The sequence below is a fragment of the Bison bison genome, unplaced genomic scaffold, assembly GCF_000754665.1.
Source record: "Bison bison bison isolate TAMUID 2011002044 unplaced genomic scaffold, Bison_UMD1.0 scf7180017864456, whole genome shotgun sequence".
Lineage (NCBI taxonomy): Eukaryota > Metazoa > Chordata > Mammalia > Artiodactyla > Bovidae > Bison > Bison bison.
Window position 1 is genome coordinate 16146347 of NW_011495018.1, and position 21975 is coordinate 16168321.

Consider the following 21975-nt stretch of genomic DNA (forward strand, 5'->3'; position numbering starts at 1 on the left):
GAAAATGTACATACCATAATATTAGGGTAAAAAGGATGAAACAAAATTATGTAGATCTCACAGATTGAGAATATACATAGAATCATAAAACACTGGAAATACATTAAAGTGTCAATAGCAAAAGAGGGATTGTAGATGATTTTTATAACTTTCTGGCTTTTCAAGAAAAGTCTATATACAGGGGTAAGAGAAGTCAATGTAAGTTTTCTTCTCCCTTTTCTTTAAAAAAATTAAAGCTCCTCTGACCTCAGTTTTGTCAGAAACCTAGATATTTTGATCTTTGAGAAAATAATTTGCACTCTGGAAAGGCATTATTGAAAATGGGCTTCCACAGGCAAGGTGATTTTATGCAGAAGTTCTCAACTGTTGATCCCTTCTAGAGGAGCCCTTCTGCAAGAGGTAAGCAGTTCTACCTCTAAATCAAATATCAATAGTGATTTTCCAATTTGTTGGAGAAAACATGATAGAATTTACCAAAATTAAAATTTTCTCCCTAAAATTTTCTCTTGATGCCTGTCTCAATTAGAATCTCTCAGACTGAACATTAGACTCACTGGGGAGCTTTAAAAATATGCAAATACCACGGCTCCATTTTCCAGAAACCCTGACTTAATCAGTTTCTTCTGGAGCCCAGATGGTTACAGTTTTTAAATCTCTTTAAGTGATTCTGATCTTTAAGCAGGATTGAGAACCACTGACCTAGTATATCTGGTTGTATGCAAAATTCTACTTTCATTTATTTTATTGTCTGAGATTAATATATACATATTTATTAGGATTCCAGGAGGAGCATCACAATTTTCACATGCCCTACTAACTGAAGGAATTGGAAACTCCAGCCAGAATTCATTCCCTGGGCACTGCCATTCCTGGTGGCCAGAGAGACTGTTTGGTGACATCGCCCTCCTGTGGCAACACTTGTAACTGTTCAGCAGGGCCTGGGTTCACTCTTCTTCCCATTGTTTGTCTCTGTCTCTTTTTTCTCATTGTGTCTTTAATAATCATTCCAAAGTCAGCTCTGAACCTTGCCTGGCAGAGCGTCCCATGGAGTTGGCCTCCCTTTCAGCCACTGACTGGCGGGGTGTGGGGCTGCCCTTTGAAAGCTCCCTTGAATTAGTAACAATGTGTGCCCCTTCCCGACATGTCAGCAGCTGGACTTGGAACCCTAAACCTGGGACAAAGTTTCCAGTCTAATTCTTTGCTGTCAGGAGTGACGACAGTTGCTGATATAAGCTACAGATTTGCTTATTGACCCTGGGAATGCTGAACCAACTCAGAATGTTCGGGTACATTTACAGGGGTGGAAAATGCCATCAACATAGTTAGGGAAACAGGGAAAGTGTAACTATTGAGCAAAACAAACTCTTCAGAATATTCGGTTTAACTCTTTCCCTTGTGTAGGGGCAGAAGTCTGAGGGGGGACGGGGGAGAGGACAGCTGAGGAGAGGAAGTGTCACCAGGGTGACAATGGGCGGTTCTGCAGACCTGGGTCCTGGAGCTGGCAGGTGGGGAAAGACTAACCTCGGTGGAGAGAACTTCATTGCACATCAAAGCCACCTGGGAAACTTGCCCAGAAAGCTCCTATGTAAGCTTCCACCAGTTTGATTCAATCAGTCCAGGACTCTGAGGGGACTGAGAAGCAGAGAAGAACCTACTGCTCCCTGGTGCCCATTTGGTCCCAGGCACAGTGCTACGACATCATTCTCTCCTCCAGTCCTTACATCAACCCTCTGAGGTAAATGGTGCGGTTCCCATTTTACCGATGAGGAAACCGAGGCTCAGGGAGGTAGTGTTGGGTGCCCGAAGCCTCACAGCCAGGCAACAATGGTGCATGGATGGCAATGCCAGGTAGGAAGGAGTTGGCAGGGAGCTGTTCCCAGGAACAAGTCGTGGGAGTAAGTCAAATTCTGCATTACTAGGTGCAAAGTCAAATGTCAGAGCCGGACCTGAGATACGCTGAGGCTTCCGAAGGGGCGCTGGCGGTAAAGAAGCCACCTGCCAATGCCAGGGACATAAGGTATGTGGGTTCGATCCCTGGGTTGGGAAGATTCTTTGGAGGACGGCCTGGCAATCCACTCTAGTATCCTTGCCTGGAGAATGCCAAGGACAGAGGGAGGATCCTGGTAGGCTACAGCCCATGCGGTCGCACAGAAATATGCCAGGCCTGCGAGCTCCGTGGGGACCTTCTGCTCTCCTTGAGGACAGCTGTGGTCTCAGAGCATGAATGGTGCCAAATCTATGCCAGGTGGTGAAGGGAAGCTTGGAGTGAGGTAGGGATGCAGGGAGGGAGGAAGGAAAGGTAGAAAGAGGAAGAGGAGGCAGGACCCAGAGACCGGCCAGACCAGAGGACTGCAGAAGTCACGGGGGCGGTGGACTGCGGGGAGCCGCCCGTGAGAACGGGGTCCTTTGCTTGAAGGACACAGCTCTGGGAGCTGCCTCAGTCATTGAGGGTTTGCTTGCAAACATAGCTCTCTGTCCCGCCACCCCAGAGATTGGGTGCTTATTTACTGCAGGCACCTGGAGTTCTGTGCAAACTTCTCACGCACAGAGAAATGTTATCTGGTGTAACAGGGTGCCATTCCCATGCTCTCAAGATTTCTTGTGACTGTTTGTAAGATGTATAGGTCAACCAAGAAAAAATGTCAACTGTCTTGTCTTTCTCATGCTTTTCTGTATAAATATAAGATGCTGAATAAAGTTGGTGTCAGACTGCGTCCCTTCGTAGTGACGTGTCTGAACCTCTCGACCCCATCTTTGTAGTCTCTTGCTTTAGTTTCTTTCTTAGCCCCGCCGTGCACGTTCTCGGGACCTGATTGACTTTGCCGGCTGGCTCCGGCAGTGGACATGAGGAGCCAAGCGCTGATCAGCTGTAAGGTGGGGCTGGGGGTCTCCCCTGTGCCCTCGCCCTCCTGCAGCTCTTTCTCCTTGAGCTTCTTTCTTTCTTCTGGATCTTCTCATGTTCCTCTCTTCTCCTTTCTTCCTGTTTCTTTTCCACATTAAAGGAAGGTTTTTATCTTCCCTCAGAAATCCTTGGCGTGTCCTCCCAGCATGTCACACACTCTTCACAGGATATCAAGGGGAACAGTCAATCGCTTGAATAAAGAAAAACATCAAAATCCAATCCCTCTGTAATCAAAACCCACACCAGCCTTCTTCCCACAGCGCGCACATCCTCGCTGGCCTGAGCCCTCCTCCCTGGCGCCTTCCCACTGAGGTGAGATCACCCTGGGCTGGGAAGAGCTGCCTGCAATTCCTTGTGGCAACAGCACTTATCAGTGTCTCATGTTTAATGCAAGCCAGCTTCAGAGACAGGAAAGCTTTCAAGATACAGGTTAAGATACACAAATGCTGCCCTTTCCAGAGCGCACAGAAGTATACGCAACCCATGTGGGTTGGTTGGAATAATTGCATTCTCATCTGTACAGAGTTAAGCAAACCAGTTCTGTCAGAGGAAAATGTATCTACCTAAGAGCCTCTGTGGCCCAGAGAGGTCTAGGTTCCCTCCACCCTTTGAGTCTTGCAAGTGTTTTTAGAATGTTGTTGTTGTTCAGTCTCTAAGTTGTGTACGACTCTTTGTGACTGCAGCACGCCAGGCTTCCCTGGTCCTTCATCATCTCCTGGAGCTTGCTCAAACTCAAGTCCATCGAGTCGGTGATGCCATGCAACCATCTCATCCTCTGTTGCCTGCTTCTCCTCCTGCCCTCAGTCTTCCCCAGCATCAGTGTCTTCTCTACTGAGTTGGCTCTTCGCATCAGGTGACCAAAGTATTGGAGCTTCAGCATCAGTCCTTCCAATGAGTGTTTGATCTCCTCGAAGTCCAAGGGACTCTCAAGAGTCTTCTCCAGCACCACAATTCAAAAGCATCAGTTCTTCAGTGCTCAGCCTTCTTTAGAATGAAGAAATGCCAAAATCAGGCTTTAAAAATTCCAGTGGATTGTCAGTTCTTAACATTAGCAAGTTAATATTTCAAATAGCAAATATATAATGAGTTACCAGCTAATTATCAGATTTGCATAAAGTAATATAATTCATGGACACAGTGTAAAGCTGTGTTTTGAAAAACTTCTTTCAATCCTGTCCGTGTATGATTCCTTTGGAAGTAACATGAAAGTCTAAAATTGAATACTTCTGTGGGGCGACGTTCGAGCTAACAGTGTTGGTGACTGTGGAGGTTTCCCTTCTGTTAACACGGACCCTCTTGTCCATAAGTCTTACTGTTCTTCTCACTCTGTCATTCATTCTGAATCAGATGGTATATGAGTGTCCTCTGGTCTGTTTCAAGAATGCTCAGGTCAGAAGGGCTTTATAAATAACACACATTTAGTCCAATAGCCTTTCTTAGGCTATTTGGACCCAAAGCTTCATGTCAAGTCAACGCACTGCTGTATAATTCTCTCTCTTTTTTTAATGGCCCTGGTGCTGCTTAAGGAACTGCTGATTCTAGGATTAGGGCAGAAAACACAGAAGATGAGCCTGGAGCATCTTACAATGCCAAAAAGTAAGGAAATGCTAAAAAACCAACCAAAAGAAACCCCTACATTGATGGCAGTGTCAGTGGGGCAACTGGGGCAATTTGAGCAGACAAGTCAAGGAAGCATCACTGGCTTATAACCTGAAGTAGAAAATAAATATTCATGAGTATTATCAATATACAAGATTGAATAAATAAATACATGGGGGAGGGGACATAGATTTTCCTTGAAGAGCTGCAAATAATTTATGTAGACACTCAACCTTCAACAAGATAGCATGTAACTTCCCAGTTCTTAATGTAGACTGTGCATTGCAACTCACTTCCAAAGACAGCAGTGTGGAAAGAGGTCGGGAGTAAATTTATCGTGGGAACAGAGTCAAGGGAAGATAAAAATGTATCATTAAATCAGGCCAAGTGTATGGATGTATTTATTGGAGTCTAGATTTAATGTCAGCTCATCCATCTGGACATGGCTGTAGCAGTGTTCTTGATAGATTTAATGATGTGTGTACTCATTGGTGGGGCTTCTCTGGTAGCTCAGATGGTATAGAATCTGCCTTCAATGCAGAAGAACCAATCCCTGGGTTAGGAAGATCCCCTGGAGAAGGGAATGGCAACCCACTCTAGTATCCTTGGACTTACCTGGTGGCTCAATGGTGGCCTATATCCAATGAGTTGAGATGCCAGAATTTCCTAGTGTAATGTAGAAAAGGTATGCAAAAGCTTAGGGAGACAGGAATGTAGATTTATGTGGGCCATGAGTACCCAAGAATATCTCCAGATGGGGTCCAGATGGCCATGTTCGCACTAAGGTATGAAGAAATATCAGGAGAACATCTGCATCATCAGAAATGTCTGTGGGGCTGTCCTCTTGAGGCTGAGGCTCAGATAGGAAGATACTGCCATCGAGATGGGTCCTATCAGGACAATAGGAACCATGGAATTCTCCAGGCAATAATACTGAAACGGATAGCCATTCCTTTCTCCAAGGGATCTTCCCAACTCAGAGGTTGAACTGGGGTCTCCTGCATTGCAGGCGGATTCTTTACTATCTGAACCACCAGGGAAGCCCTAATAAAAACTATACCATAGAGATGTCAGCAGAGGGAATTTAATATGGGAATTCATTACACTAGTGTTGGAGGGCTGAGTGAGGAAGAAGGGTGATTCTCTGTGGTGCTCCAGAAGTAATAACCCAGGTTGGGCCCTGGGCAGCCGGGGCTCAGGCCTCTGACAGAGGGCATTACTATGCTGCTGTTGCTGCCTCTGGGAAGCCTGAAGAAACTGTTTCTGGGAGAGCTTAAGTAATGCATGCATACTAAGTCTCTTCAGTCTGTCCAACTTCGCGACCCCATGGACTGTACCCCCCGGGCTCCTATGTCCATGGGACTCTCCAGGCAACAATACTGGAGTAAGTTGCCATGCCCTCCTCTAGGGCCGACATAATAGAAGCCAAAACCAACTGCTGAGAACCCAATTCTGAACAGGTATGTCTGGAACAGCAAGTAAACTCAAATAAGTTTCTTCTCCCCTCAGGTTTCCCCGTCTCCTTCTTGAACCCTTGATTGACAAAACCTAGTAGAAAGCCAGCTAGTAAAGGAAAAATATAATTTGTGGAATCCCAGCTTAGGACCCTAAAGAATAGAGAAGAGTGGATGTGAAGATGAAGGAGCAAGTCTTCGTCATCTGCACAGAACTTGCCTCATCCCCTCTTCTTTAAAAAAGCAAATCTCTCAAAGACACACTTTCCTGGACTCCCCTCCCTTTGCCAAAACCAGATAAAAGTGAAGCAAAAGTGAAGTCGCTCAGTCATGTCTGACTCTTTGCTACCCCATGCACTGTAGCCTGCCAGGCTTCTCCGTCCATGGGATTTTCTAGGCAAGAGTACTAGAGTGGGTTGCCATTTCCTTCTCCAGGGAAAGCTAGATAGGGTATCAGTAAATACTGGCTGAGCATCACCACTGATGTTACTATAATCCTGCGACACAGCACAGTCCATTTTAGACCTCAGATCCTCCTATCTATAGACACAGAGCTCGGTTATGTATTTAGCTAGAAGATTCTTTCCACTGTAATCAGGATCATTTTGGAAAGTCACATCAGGAGAGCAGAGCCCTTCCTTTGATATAAGAGGTATAGACTTTTGATGTCAGTGGTCTTGATGAACAGAAATGCTGAAGGCAGCTTAACTACTTCTGTAAAATACATTATTCTTTTAAAAAATAAATCATTGTAAGAGACAGGGATCAGCTCAGCTTCCATGGTGATGTGGGGATTTCTGAAGAGTTCGCAGATTTTTTAAAAAATGTAATGCAGGGTATGAGAAATTTGCAAGATCTTTCTAAAAATAACCTCAGAAACAGCAGAAAACTCAGCATTTATATCTGTTCAATGCCTGGCGTGATGCAGTCCATGAGTTTGCAGAGAGTCGGACATAACTGACTGACTGAACTGAACTGAATGTCTTTCTCATCCAAAAAGGGCTGATAGTGAGGATTTCAGTTTTAAGGCCTTATGGCACAGTTGAGTGACTGGTCACACAGCTCCCTGGAGGAAGGGCCAGAATACAATAGTCTTGTATCAGAAAGTATAGAAATGGCACGCTGTATCATGAGGATGAAGAACTTTTCATAATGGCCTTAAAACAGTGTTGATATTGAAATGCTCAGCCCAGAATTATCTATGTCAAACTAATTACACTTCCCTGGTCTTTTTCTTCCTACTGAAATAAAAACGATAATAAATGAGCAAAACACTACTTGGCAAGATATATATCAGCTTTTTCTTTGAAATACTCAGAACTCAATGAATATCAATTATATTAGAGGCTGAGCATGAAAAGACTCCCACCACTAAGAATGGTGCGAATTTTACTTCAATGTCAAATTCCAAAGAAAAACACCCAGAAATTGCTATGCACATTCACATTTACAGCTTTTTTTATTTTGGGGATGCGGTTTGGAACCCATATTCCAATGAGTTGTGTGCTCTTGCCGACAGTATTTTAAGGGAAAAGCTTCCTTGAAACTCCATCACATTGGATCTTTTTAAGGAAAATTCAGGTCTTTGTAAACAGAACCTGTTTATTGTCAAGGAGTCCAAGGTACATGGACTATTGGGATAATGTTTATACCCTAAAAGGAGACGTTTTCTTCTCAACTTCCATTTCCGTTGGAATCCAACACCAATTCAACTCAAGAAGAAGATGTTCTATTTGCTAATCATCTCTAAAATGGAATTGATATGATGACTGCAGGACACTCTAATAATTGAAGTAGCCAACAAAGATCACAGAACAATGAAATGCTCTGTGACTTGCTACACTGTTGATAAGAGCAACAGGATAAAGAGATTTAAGAAGGAAAGTGTGTTTTAAACACAGAAGAATAATATTTGAGGAATGACTAGTTTGTTTCCCTCTAGAAATCTCCTGTACACGGGTCTCTTGGGAAGTCTAATCAATTAAAACCCTACATGCTATTCTATTTGTGAGTGGAATGAAGCATACGTTTTTCATGTTATTACATAAATGAATCTCATCTTCAGGGCTTTGAAATATAACATTATCCAGACTATAGCGAATGTGCATGCCCCCTCATCTTTCTGCATTATGATGAAATTGATTTTATGATTCTCATAAATTACAGGCCTGAGGGAGTAACAGACTTGAAGATGGTTTTGCTTTGTCTCCTCTAATCTCACAGGCTGCGTGTGTCACTTGCTCTTTTTCCTGTTTCTTTTTTCCTGAGCTGCAGATAGCTCTTCAAGTTTGCAATTCTTGTTATAGTTCTCAACCAAAAAATGTGCTTTGAAAAAGATTCATCTGTTAGACCCAGGATGTATTCTTGGCTTATTTAGATCCTCTAACCTGAATATTGGGTTTGCCTGGTGGCTCAATGGTAAAGAATCCACCTGCCAATGCAGGAGATGCAAGAGACACGAGTTTGATCCCTGGTCCGGGAAGATCCCCTGGAGAACGAAATGGTAACCCATTCCCGTATTCTTGCCTGGAAAATCCCTTGGATAGAAGAGCCTAGCAGGCTACAGTCCGTGGGGTCGCAAAGAGTCGGACATGACTGAGTATACACACACACACCTTAAGAAGACTGAGAATGGGAAGGGAGATACAAGTCAGGTCTCCTCTTCTTGTTCTGGCAAGTGTGATCCCTTACCTGTCCAGCTGCCTGCTAGACTGAGCCTGGCCTTCAATTTCAGGAACAGATGGAGTTATGAGAACCTAGTACAGGTTTACAGATTCTATCTCCACACATATCCAGCACGAGGTTTCTGAATTTATCTGTTCTGTTTACATCAGCCCATTTAATTCTCTCTTAATTAGATATGCTTCAACCTGTGTCCCAGCCTAGCAGAGAATAAAGATATGTGGCCAAGGGAGCATTGAATTCAAGCCAGCAGAAAGGTTTCGTTCTACAAATGTATTCAACCAAATCTCACCCTTAATGTTCAGATTATCTTTTAGCCTTAAATCTTTTGGTTTTAGTATTTCAGTTGACTTTTGGCTTTCTCTCTATATAAATAATAGTTCTATAAAGAGATAAGTCAAATCAGAACTGCTACTATTCAACAATTGAGAAAATATGCCTCCCCCTCCCAGTACAATTGGGGCTTTCCTCATAACTCGGTTGGTTAAAAAATCTGCCTGCAACGCAGGAGATCCCGGTTCAATTCCTGGGTCCAGAAGATCCCCTGGAGAAGGAAATGGCAACCCATTCCAGTATTCTTGCCTGGAAAATCCCATGGACAGAGGAGCCAGGCGTGCTACAGTCCATGGGGTTGAAAGAGTTGGACACAATTAGTGACTAAAAATCCCATGGATGGAGGAGCCTGGTAGGCTGCAGTCCATGGGGTCACTAGGAGTCTGACACAACTGAGCGACTTCACTTTCCCTTTTCACTTTCATGCATTGGAGAAGGAAATGGCAACCCACTCCAGTGTTCTTGCCTGGAGAATCCCAGGGATGGCGGAGCCTGGTGGGCTGCCATCTATGGGGTCGCACAGAGTAAGACACGACTGAAGCGACTTAGCAGCAGCAGTAGCAGTGACTAAAGCACAAGGAACAATCACTTGGGCTGGTGCCTTATACCAGTCTCAGAATGAAGAAGGTGGAAGGAAACAGCCATGGTAAATCTAACAGGATACACAAGAGCTGACTGTTAATTGCTGAGTGGGACTTTTTATAACTTCTCAGAATATCTGGCCTATGTGTACTTACAAGTATGAATGTCATTCAGTCAACACTGGAGGCTGGGGTTTTCCCTTTTGCTGATCTGCAACACCACGAGCTCTCACAATGCTCGGGTGCTGTTTCCCTATCAGTGTTCCAGTGCGTACTTTATTTTTGTAAAAACACTGAACCAGGACTGAGACTTTTTGAGGGCAGAAAAGCTTCTATTTGTTTTCCTACCATCTTAAAACTTGGTTCATAGGAAGCTCCCAGTATTTGTTGAATAAACCAAATTATCATTTTGGTTTGAAATTACATGTAGGTATCCTATTTCTGATACATTTTTAGAAATGCTATGATAACACAAATAAAAACTCCTAATGCACACAACAGTCAAGAGTATATGAAACAGGCTTGATCTCTCTAAGGTGGGTAGTGGGGTCTAGTTCCAGTGAATTTAAAAAGCAGTCTCCTATGAGGCGAGGTGTACAGGCAACAACTTTCCTAATTGACTTTAGACCAACCAAAACCTATTCAATTTCTTCCATGGAAACCTCAGCATCGAACTGTCATGCAGTGTTTTTGCTTTTTTTTTTTAGATGAAGAGATAAGCTTTTACTGGAAAGATTTTACTCTAACAAAAATTTCAACCCTAAGAATTTTATTTCTTTAAATTCCCTTGCGATAACTAGCATTCTAGATGGAACACTGCAAAATTGAGAACCAGGATTTTGGACTGGGAATCTGCTGATGCATTCCTAAAACGCAGGTGGCTTTTGAAGCAGCTCATAACAAGGAGGTGACTTCGATTCTTCAATGTCTGAACCTTACCTCTCCTGCATCCTTAAACCTGTTGCCTTCTTTATTTCCTTATAAAACTATTTTGAGAAACACTGGCTGAAAAGAACCATGGGTAGGTGGGATTAATAACTACATTTTTTTCCCATTGGGCCACGTATTACATGTTTCTTTCAGTTTCCAATTAAGGGACTTGGCAAATACTTAAGTGAATGGAATAAGCTTAGAGTCAAATTGTTTTAAATGTCAGTTAAAGAGAAGGGTTTTTATGTTATAAATCTATTAAGAAATAATGCTTACAATGAATTAAATTTCTTAGATTGCATAAACAATCCTTTCTTAAGGGAAGTGATTATGAAGGAGGTGGGGTGGAAAATATAAAGCTCACCCAGGGGGATTTTTTGGGGATTTTTTTAAAGCTATACATTCTCCCTCCACAAATATTCTGATATATTCCTTTTTGTTCTCTCTCTGGAATCAGTGCTATAGTGAACCACTGACTGTTACGTGTCGTATCCTTTTGTATATTATGAATTATTGTTTTATATTTATCAGTGAATGACATGTTTCCAATTAGACTTCTACAAAAATTATATGACAATATTTTGTTTAAATTACATTATTTATTTTTAATTATCCCTCTTAGTCCTGCATGCATTGTTAGCACAAAAATTTGATTACAACCTCCATTGAAGAGATAGTAGGTACACAATCACAATCTGAAGAGTTTCTTCAGAGATGACCGACCTAGAATTCCAGGCCATCATAACACTGTCAGTAACCTATACAATGTTCAATAGAAAAATTTACCAAATATCCTTTGTTTAATGTAAACAAGGCAGGAGGCAAAACAGATATTATAGTAACACTATTTTACAGGGCCCAGAAATATGATTACCTACCATGTTTTAACACATCAAGTGTCACAATGACATGCATATTTTGATTAATTGTACAATCCAAAATATAATTACCATAGAAATTGTGGTTTTAGCAATTCACTGTAACTTCTGTCAATACTTATAAACTTCATAATTAAATGGTAATTGTATATTAATGCAATAACTTATGGAAATATGTTACCATGAATTATGAAGTAATTCCATAATTGTGCCCCGTAAAATTAAGTGTAATAATCTTTACACTAGCAACAGTGTAAGCAAGCTAAGGATTTTGGTCCTCATAGATATATACACAGATATATATATACAGATATACACATACAATAATGTACAATTAAACCAAAAAGCTATGAATTCACTCACAGCTTATATATTGCACAGACAGATACATTATGAGAACATTACAGAGTTAGAATGTGAGTACTACAATGATAATTGGCTGGCTAAGGACAAATCTTGAGTTCTATCAAGTAAAGAATGTGGCTCATTACTAATAAAAAAAAAAAAGAAAGAAAAAAGCCAAAGACTATACTGTTAAGAGAGGAAGTTTAAAAAAGAATGTTACACCCATACACCAATGTGAAGCAAGACTAAAGTTCAGTTTGGAACTTGTTATGGCAAGCGATCCTAGGGTGGTACTGTCCACCCAACACAGTGTGCAGCAGTCACTGTTCTGCACACGCTAAGGAACAGAAACAGTCAACTTCCGAAAGTATCAATATGGCTAGTCATGTAGCACAATGTTTCATAACAAATCAGACTCACTCTGAGACCTTGTGCTGGCTCTAGGTCTGAACTAAATAAGAAAAAGAAAAGAAGGACAGAAACCAACGTAAAAGATAAGCAAACTATACCTTAAGCCTTAGCTGATTACAAATCAAAGTCATTATAATAATTTAGGAAAATAATTATCTTTAAGAAGCAGCATACACACACACACACAAATAGGAGTTAAAGCTTTTCTGAGCTTGGTTTCATGGATTAGCCAAAAGGTCCCATTGTGAAATCAAGGATAAAATAGTATTTGGCTTTCGAGGTAACATTGCCATTACACTTATTGAACTCTATGAAAACATTAAGAAATATCTAATACCTCTTAATGTTCTATTTTAAATCCACCTACATCAAAGTAGACTACAACTACATCTAAAAATAAAGATGTTGCAGTGTTCCTTGCATCAATAAATACAGCAAAAAGAATAATATGCCTTCCCACGGTTAAAAACCATTTAAAGAAAAACGTGCACAAAGTAACTATCTCCCACTTATTTCTTCATTGTTTCGCTTAATAAATCTCCTAGAGTGAGCTAACAAAGATTTGCATTGAATTTAGAAATTTAGCTTTTTTGTCATTTTTAACAGTGGTAAGTCAGCCAAGAATAGTCATAATTTTTTTGACATTTTGTTCTTAATAAATAGCAAAAACTAACTACAAAATAAATCAGAAAAACAAACACAACAAAATTAGCAGTAGGTGTAAAATATGCTTCTACACACATGCTGTAGGATGCAGAGATGCAAATATGCTGAACAAGTTCTCAAGGGGCATTCGGTCCCTTTCAGGCTGGAAGGCTCGCTAGACTGCTGCTCCCACACACGCCGGTAAATGGGAAGGCAAGGAGCAAAGTGCTGCTGCTTAACACATCAATCGAAAAACAAAAACCCAAGAAAGCTCAGAAGCATATTTGAGTGATAAGCATCACTTAAAAGGAAGCACAGAAAGTGGATCAGCAAACCCCACTGTGTAAACCGAGGACACGCGTGCTGTGCACAGCGCAGCCGGCTCCCCACACCACTCCTTCCTGCACCCGCGCCCACACACAGACCACTTTACCCAAGTTCTTTCATATGTAAACAGGACAGATCAGTTGGTTTGCTTTTAAATCTCTTTAGAATGACTTAAAAGACTGAGAAAAGAAACTGTAAACACTCAGGAGGCCATCGGCATTTTGATTGCTGCCACCTACACCACAATGCGTTTCAATACGAAAATCAAATTATAAAGCAAGTTTCAGAGAGGGACGCAGAGACAGAAAAAAAGAAAGGGTCTCAACCCAATACATGTTAATCAACTTAAAAAATACTACTTTAGTAAACGATACCAATGGTGAGCACAAATTCAATGTTGTTGCAAAAATGACAAAGTGTAAATTAACTGGGACCCATACATGAAAATCAATCACTAACCTGGCTGTGTGCACAAAAGAGTAAAAGAACGTTTCTTTAAAAAATATATATATATTAATCAAGAATTTATCATATTAAACTGTTATTCTTAGAAAAGCTGAAGAAAGTTAATGGTGTTCTACACATTTTAATCTTCTATTATTAATTCATTTGATAGTTTCTAAATTGTACTTTTTTTCTCATTTACAGTTCTTTTAAATATTTTGTTTGATAAGAATTCTGACCTTAAAAAGTTATAAAATTAGGGTTTTGGTTTTTTATTTTTTGCTACTTGTTAATCCAAAAGAATGTAAGCACTTGAGTCCCAAAGAATGTCAAAAGGCCTTGCTACCTAAAAGGATATTACATTAACAGAAATATCATCAAAGTCATGACATCAGAAATTTTGCAGCTTTTCACACAGGCATTAGAAATGCTTATTTCCTGAAGTTCCTTTGATTGTATCCTGGATTCAAGGATGTGCAACTTTATATACAGAACCATTATGATAAAGCCAGTGAAAACAACATCACACAACACTGTACTGAGAGCGTCCACTCAGTGGGTTCTGAATGGTTCTGTCCAGTTTACAGCAATGCTTCATTTAAAAAGGCTTTTTATTGTCACGTGGCTGGGTGGAACTGAGGCTTTTTTGATGAAATGTACATGATAGTTCTATTCCCTTGGTTACTTGAAAGATGCTGTTTAGGGTGTGGAGGCTGCGTGGTATTTCACGAAGGCGATGGCCGCCAGCTCTTTACAGAACTCTTCCAGCACAATCACACCCTCCAACAAGGTGATGTGGTCAATCCTAGGAAGGGAAAGCAGGCAATTAATCAATTCAGGATATTAGCAGATCGTCAAATGAAGGCAAAAGCTTTAGACAAACAACGTGAGAAACACTGACTTACACAGGTCCTTCAGGTTCCAGACCAAGTAATCGCTTTCTGACTAGTAGAAGCTTGGGAGTAAAGTCTTGAATACGCTGGATTCGAACCATGAGGTCTCCAACAACCTGCGTCACAGGGACGAAAGGGGCTCAGTTCCTGAACAACTAACTCCATGGGGGATTTTCAGGATAAAAAAAAAAATTCCATTTCCTATTACTAAATGAAGACTGTCACTTTTCACTATTCACGTAACAATCTTGGACAAAGGACCCACAGCTATCCCTTAAAATACAAGAGTTACACGTATTATTTAAGAGAATGAATCTCCCTTTTTTCTCCACATTCTGCAGTAAGATAATTCTAAACAGAAAATACATGATATTTTTCATCATTGTTGTTTAGTGGCTCAGTCGTGTCCGACTCTTTGCAACCCCATAGACTGCAGCACACCAAGCTTCCCTGTCCTTCACCATCTCCCGGAACTTGCTCAAACTCATGTCCATTGAGTCGGTGATGCCATCCACCCATCTCATCCTCTGTCGTCCCCTTCTCCTCCTGCCTTCAATCTTTCCCAGCATCAGTCTTTCCTAATGAGTTGGCTCTTTAGATATTTTTCATTACATAACACTAATTACAAACAATGTTATTAAGATGTTAATTGGTCAGGCTGATCAATCCTGGAGAATATAACAGAACTGAAAACTCACCCTGACGATTACAGAGAATAGAGATCTACAGCCAGACGCAAGGTTCACATAAGGGTCCAAGAGGTACTCATGTATGTGTGGATGAGGGAAGAGAGAAAGTCTAGATAACACCGATGTTACTTGTAAGTTGACATCATATGGCTACAGAGAGGGAGAAAGGAAAAAGATATTTGACATTATCTCTATGTATATACCTGAGCACTGAATTTACCATTTCAGTTTGTCTTTTCAAGAAAGGACAATCTACCATCTTAATCCTTCTCTATATGCTCTTCTACAATGACAGTATCTGTAACTAAATTAGCTCTAGCTCTTACCATCTCAAAATGCATACATCACAGTCCTGAAACCTTAAAAGCAGAAAAGCATGCACTTAAACATATAGGAAAAATAAATATGTAACACTGACAGAATGTCTCTCCTTTTTGCAGGCTTTTTAAGTTAGTAAGATAGTTCAAGAGGTTATCAAAACCCAAAAAGACTTATATACTACAAACAATAGAAGACACGTTAAATATTAGACAAAAGACAAAAGGGAAGGTATTAAAATCTTTTAAGTAATCTAATTTTAGAAATGACAATCCTTGTTTTAAATTATTCAACTGCTGCCAATTATCAAAAGCATATATACAATAAAGTCATATATATCACAGAACCTTGTCAACAGAGTAAAAGTACTTGAGGGGTAGAAATAACTACCACAAGCCTTAATAGTGAACTAGAAGATAAAAAAATCACGATTACAGAAAGGATCACCTTTACTGGGCAAGAGCATTAACTCTTCCAAAACAATGACTATATATCTGTGTAAAGTTCCTCATACACGTTTTGTATTACAGTATTACAGTTTTATTAGTTTTTTATACTTAATCTGTTTATTCCTCATAGAAAGCAGCTTGGAGGTGCTTTACAGAGTATGTGTCAAAATCAAAGCAGGATGCATGATATGCAAAAAGAGTTGCTATTATTGTGCCTAGAACTTTCAACAGAAATCTCTCCTCCCTTTCAGTTCTTCTAAGCAGTCAGGGGCAACGGAGTGGCTGAAACAAAACTGACTTCAGTGAGAAGGCTGGAAAGAACCTCAGTGACTGGATGAATGAGAAACAGATGCTGCAGCAGGAGGAAGGGAAAAGTGATTCAGGACCAAGATAATATTAATCAGAAATGGTTAATCAGAATAGTTTACTCTCATTCACTGAGTAGCTTTTAAGCCCTTGATCATAATGAATACCAATTAAGAAGTAAATATTTGGCATTCAAAGGATGACCAATGCTTGAGCATGTGCCAGAAGATATCAAAGATACTGTTATATGAATAAAAATTCAAGTCCTGTGCTAAAGTCTAATTTCAGTCATGAACACAGATTTTCTGAAAGAAAACTTCCCCTAAGTCACTCTTATTTAAAATCTAGCTTTACGCAAGATAAGTGAAAGCAGATACAACACCCATTGAAGGATAGACTTAAGGGCATCTTTTCCTACTTGATAATATTGGCGACAGAATAGCCTTCTCCAAGATTCAATTCAAAACAATGAATTCACATTAGATTGCATTTTAGGCACAAAGGAAACACTTTAAAAAATCTTTAAGAAGAAAACATTTGGTAAAAAACGTGGATAAAATCATTTAAAATACAACTTAAGTACAGTATTGTATGTGACTTCATTTCAGGCAGTTCAGATTTTTAGGTCACTAAATTCTGCCATTTATAGGTGCTTTAAGTAAATAAACTGACAAAATTTGGCTTTTAACAATGATATATTACTACTTAATTTTCTCTATATGGTGTTACTTTGGTTTTAAGCTTTTTGAAACAAGAAGCTATATCTTTAGTTGTTTAAGAAACTTAAGGCTGGCTCAGATTATATTTTAATGTTGTGAAAATGAAAATAAAATTCAGCTAGATAGAAACTGTTCCATCGTACTCTGAATTGGTTTCTACTTCATATTGGTAATAACTTTAAAACAAGCTGGCTTTTTAGGGGATTCTTAATAGTAACTGTTTGCATCTGTTATTTTGAGTATGTTGTACTTTATAGAGTGTTCACCTGAAATCAAAGTTAACTAGATTTTTCTGACACGTTAAATGGACTTGGTCCATTTTTAAATGAGCTCACCCTAAATACAAGGTGTGAATTTTAGGACAATGAACTTTGACTTGGAAGTCACCTGCTAACTTAACTCTTTTACTAAAGGCCAAATATGTGGATGGCCAAAATTATAAGAATCGATACATCTCAACAACTTGGTAGTCTCTGAAATTTCTTATAACACCTGCATTTAACAAGATTTTATATTTTTAAGAGCAATTTAAATTACTTTTATCCCCCCATAGTCCTTTTAAGCAAATCAAGTAATGTCAACTTCACTTTAACAATAAGAAAATGTGAGAAACAGCTAACTTGAGTTGCCCAAATTAAAATTTTTCCCTTTGAACTTGGGTTTCCCCACATTTCTCCTGGTACTCTTTACATTCTGTTGTGGACCTTAGCATTTTACTATCTTTTTAAAATCACTACAGTTAAAAACAATACTAAACACACTATATTTTTCAAAAATTAAGGCTGTGACAACACAACAGTTTCATGAATACCTGATATCATAACTTCTCAATTATATACACAGAAATTAGCTACTTTATTATTAATTATCCATAATAATGTTTAATCCCAGCCTGGTTAGCCTGATTACTATTAGGGGTATCTACCTCATGCAAAGAGTTGATTCATTGGAAAAGACCCTGATGCTGGGAGGGATTGGGGGCAGGAGGAGAAGGGAACGACAGAGGATGAGATGGCTGGATGGCATCACTGACTCGATGGACGTGAGTCTGAGTGAACTCTGGGAGTTGGTGATGGACAGGGAGGCCTGGCGTGCTGCGATTCATGGGGTCACAAAGAGTCGGACATGAGTGAGCGACTGATCTGATCTGATCTGATGTCCTATGAACATACAAGCAAACATCATCTTTAGCTAAAGCAGTTAGAAAAGAGAGAAAATGAAATTAAACCAAGCACATTAGACCCACCAGAACTTATGATTATCTTTGCGATCTGATTATAAAGTCCTTAATCAAAAAGGCTTGGGAAGTCAAGGTTTTTAAAGACAGAAGGCTTGAGGCTAGGCTCCACAGTTCATTCACTAAGTCACATTAACTAAAACTAAGGATTCGTCATTTATACAATACAGGGAGCTGTCCCACCTATCACTCAGGGTTCCAGGAAGAATGAGTGGGACACTGTCTGAACTGTACTTGCACTGTGAAGAGCCATCTGGTGAAAGAAAAAGAACTGCAAACATTTCAGGATCTTGTCTCCAGTGTATTCTCTGTGTCAGTGCACTACAGATGGAAGGGAAAAATGCTCAAGTGTGATGGGGATTCCAAGGGGATCTTTCCACTCAATTCAGAAACTACTTTTTAATATTTAGATTCCTTTTGAGTGCTTTTGGTCAAAATTTCTATGGATTACTGACTTGGTACTGACTGTTGATGTCTCCTGGGTGTTTTGTTTAATCAGATTCAAACTAAGTCTAGAAAACTTAGTTTGTTTAATCAGATTCAAATTAAGTCTAGAGACTTAATTTGCCAGCACAAAGGCACAATACACTGGGAGGGTTATTGTAAACTTCCCCACTAGCTGGTGGGGTGGGGTGGGGCGGGTTAGATAGCCATGAGGTATACAGCATAATACCTACTGTGAAAGTGAAAGTCCCTTCAGTCCTGTCTGACTCTGTGACCCCATGGGCTGTAGCCTACCAGGCTCCTCTGTCCATGGGATTTTCAGGCAAGAATACTGGAGTGAGTTGTCATTCCCTTCTCTAGGTTATCTTCCCAAATCAGGGATTGGACCCGAATACTCTGGTTGTTAAGTATTAAATATCAATCAACAAAAAATGAAACAGCAGAAATTCAGCACATGTTGTTAGGACGTTAAAAGAAATCAGGTGATGTGACTTAGTGAGCGAACTGTGGAGCCTAGCCTCAAGCCTTCCATCTTTAAAAACCTTGACTTCTCAAGCCTTTTCAGATAAGAACATTATAATCAGATTGCAAAGATAATCATAAGTTCTGGTGGGTCTAACATGCTTGGTTTAATTTCATTTTCTCTCTTTTCTAACTGCTTTTGCTAAAGATGATGTTTGCTTGTATGTTCATAGTACATAGATACCCCTAATAGTATCAGGCTAACCAGGCTGGGCGGAGAAGGCAATGGCACCCCACTCCAGTACTCTTGCCTGGAAAATCCCATGGATGGAGGAGCCTGGTGGGCTGCAGTCCATGGGGTCGCTAAGAGTTGGACACGACTGAGCAACCTCACTTTCACTTTTCACTTTCATGCATTGGAGAAGGCAATGGCAACCCACTCCAGTATTCTTGCCTGGAGAATCCCAGGGACGGGGGAGCCTGGTGGGCCGCCGTCTATGGGGTCACACAGAGTCGGACACGACTGAAGCGACTTAGCAGCAGCAGCAGCAGCAACCAGGCTGGGATTAAATATTATTATGGATAATTAATAATAAAGTAGCTAATTTCTGTGTATATAATTGAGAAGTTATGACATCAGGTATTCATGACACTGTTGTGTTGTCACAGCCTTAATTTTTGAAAAATATAGTGCGTTTAGTATTGTTTTTTAAAGAAAAAAAGGACTTGACTGTATGTCTTTATTGATTATTATCAGAAACAGGGCTGACTGAAGTCAACCCAGTGAAATACTTCTTAATTATCATTTCTTTATTTGGCTTTCTGGTTATTGAAGACAGCCTGATTGTACAATAAATTTCTTATGTAACTCCCTAGGCTCGTATAAATATTTAACTAAAATGCTAAAAAAAACAAGCACTTTAACAAAGGATTTCAAATTAATTCTAAATTGGCTAACTCAGTTTTCATGCTGAGGCAAGTTTAATGCCACACAGTTTCACTTCAAGTGTCCATATCAACATATAAGACATTTCAAAGCTCTATCGTTACTCTATATGTCAGGGAGAGAGGGAGGGAGGCATTCTCTAACCTCAAGGTCAGTTCTCCTGACAGTCGGTGAGAGAGACACAGCAGCATACCAGCTGCCAGTGATTCTTACTTCCCTTGAAATAAGTAAATTGACTTTTTATATTTCACTTCCCCTTATAAAAATGAGTATCATTCACAAATTCTTTGTCTGAAGAAGCAGGTTCACCTAATACTGTTCTGTAATTTTAGCGAGACCAGAGCACTCAAGATTTGGTTTGAAATGACGTTTAAGGTCTTCTTCAACTCAACAAGTTTCACTCTATCTGTACCTGTACTAACCAAAAGGCTTTCTAAGAAAGCACTCTAGTCACTGCCAAAAGGTGTTAAGACTACTGTTAATAAGACAATGGCCTACAATGAGAAGTAAACACACAAATCTGTAACACCTGTCAGGCCAGATCAAAGTTTTAACATAATGAATGCATCAGAAACCCACCAATTGTTGGCAATCAAGCTTTATGAAAAAGTTATCTGGTGGAAAAAAGAAAACAATAAAACTACTGAAGATGTAAACTAAGATGTGAACAGAACCCACAGTGAATGGTAACAAAATAATACGAAATTAATACTTTAAAACTTATTACCTGATCAAGAATTCTTCCCATCCTGTCAAATAAGACTTTCAAAAAATGACCTTCAAAAAAAGCTGCTTCTAAATTGCACCTTTCCAATGCTTTTGGAGAGCCAGGCCACTCCCATCTTAAGCAGATAGCACAGTAGTCCCGGAACTACGGAGAAAGCATTTAACTCGTTAAAGAAGAACTGAGCAAAAACAGATTGAGATTAAATAGAAACAATTTCCCCGAATAAGCATAACAATCCACTTGAATGCTGAGTGTCTGCTGTGTCAGGTACCATGGGAGACGGGAGAAGATGGCACAGATGACACCCTGACTGCAGAGAGGCACAGGTAAGGTTAACAGGCACCAGTACCAACAGGCTGGTGAGAAAGCAGGCAGATTCTAACTTTACCAAAGTGCCCCTCGCACTGCTGGGGCAAGCATAAGCATACGCTCTTCCCTTTGGAGGACTTCAACCCTTTCCTTATACGCATCACAGATGTAGAGTATTTAGAAAGCAAAGTAAGTCTTAGCCACATTTCCCAATCTATTCTCAAATGTCACATGTAATGTACAACGTAGATGAAATATAATAGGTGAACAGATGCATGTCATCTGAGAAGCAAACTTGACTTTGCTGCCATGTGCTTACCAGGCACGCTGCTGTGACTGTTATGAGGGGAAGAAACAGGGCTGCTGCAGGTACAGACTGAAAACTGTTCACCACCACAGTGAGACGAGCACAAACACGGAGTCAGTACCACCACAGTGAGACGAGCACAAACACGGAGTCAGTACCACCACAGTGAGACGAGCACAAACACGGAGTCAGTACCGCCACAGTGAGACGAGCACAAACACGGAGTCAGTACCACCAGTGAGACGAGCACAAACACGGAGTCAGTACCACCACAGAGAGACGAGCACAAACACGGAGTCAGTACCACCACAGTGAGACGAGCACAAACACGGAGTCAGTACCACCAGTGAGACGAGCACAAACACGGAGTCACTACCGCCACAGTGAGACGAGCACAAACACAGAGTCAGTACCGCCACAGTGAGACGAGCACAAACACGGAGTCACTACCGCCACAGTGAGACGAGCACAAACACGGAGTCAGTACCGCCACAGTGAGACGAGCACAAACACGGAGTCACTACCACCAGTGAGACGAGCACAAACACGGAGTCAGTACCGCCACAGTGAGACGAGCACAAACACGGAGTCAGTACCGCCACAGTGAGACGAGCACAAACACGGAGTCAGTACCGCCA

The 21975-nt window shown here is 40.5% G+C and overlaps 1 protein-coding gene across 1 annotated transcript in view; it reads right to left on the reverse strand.

Moving 5' to 3' along the window:
- Positions 1-11060: 11060 nt before the first annotated feature.
- The window catches only part of FAM160B1 (family with sequence similarity 160, member B1), a 34426-nt gene continuing 23511 nt past the window's right edge, over positions 11061-21975 (reverse strand). Inside the window, exons 14-17 of the mRNA XM_010859589.1 lie at positions 20722-20865; positions 15123-15263; positions 14437-14540; positions 11061-14336 (exon numbers count right to left, since the gene is read on the reverse strand). Coding sequence (XP_010857891.1) covers positions 14231-14336; positions 14437-14540; positions 15123-15263; positions 20722-20865 — 495 coding nt within the window. The 3' untranslated portion in view covers positions 11061-14230. The remainder of the gene's footprint in view (positions 14337-14436; positions 14541-15122; positions 15264-20721; positions 20866-21975) is intronic.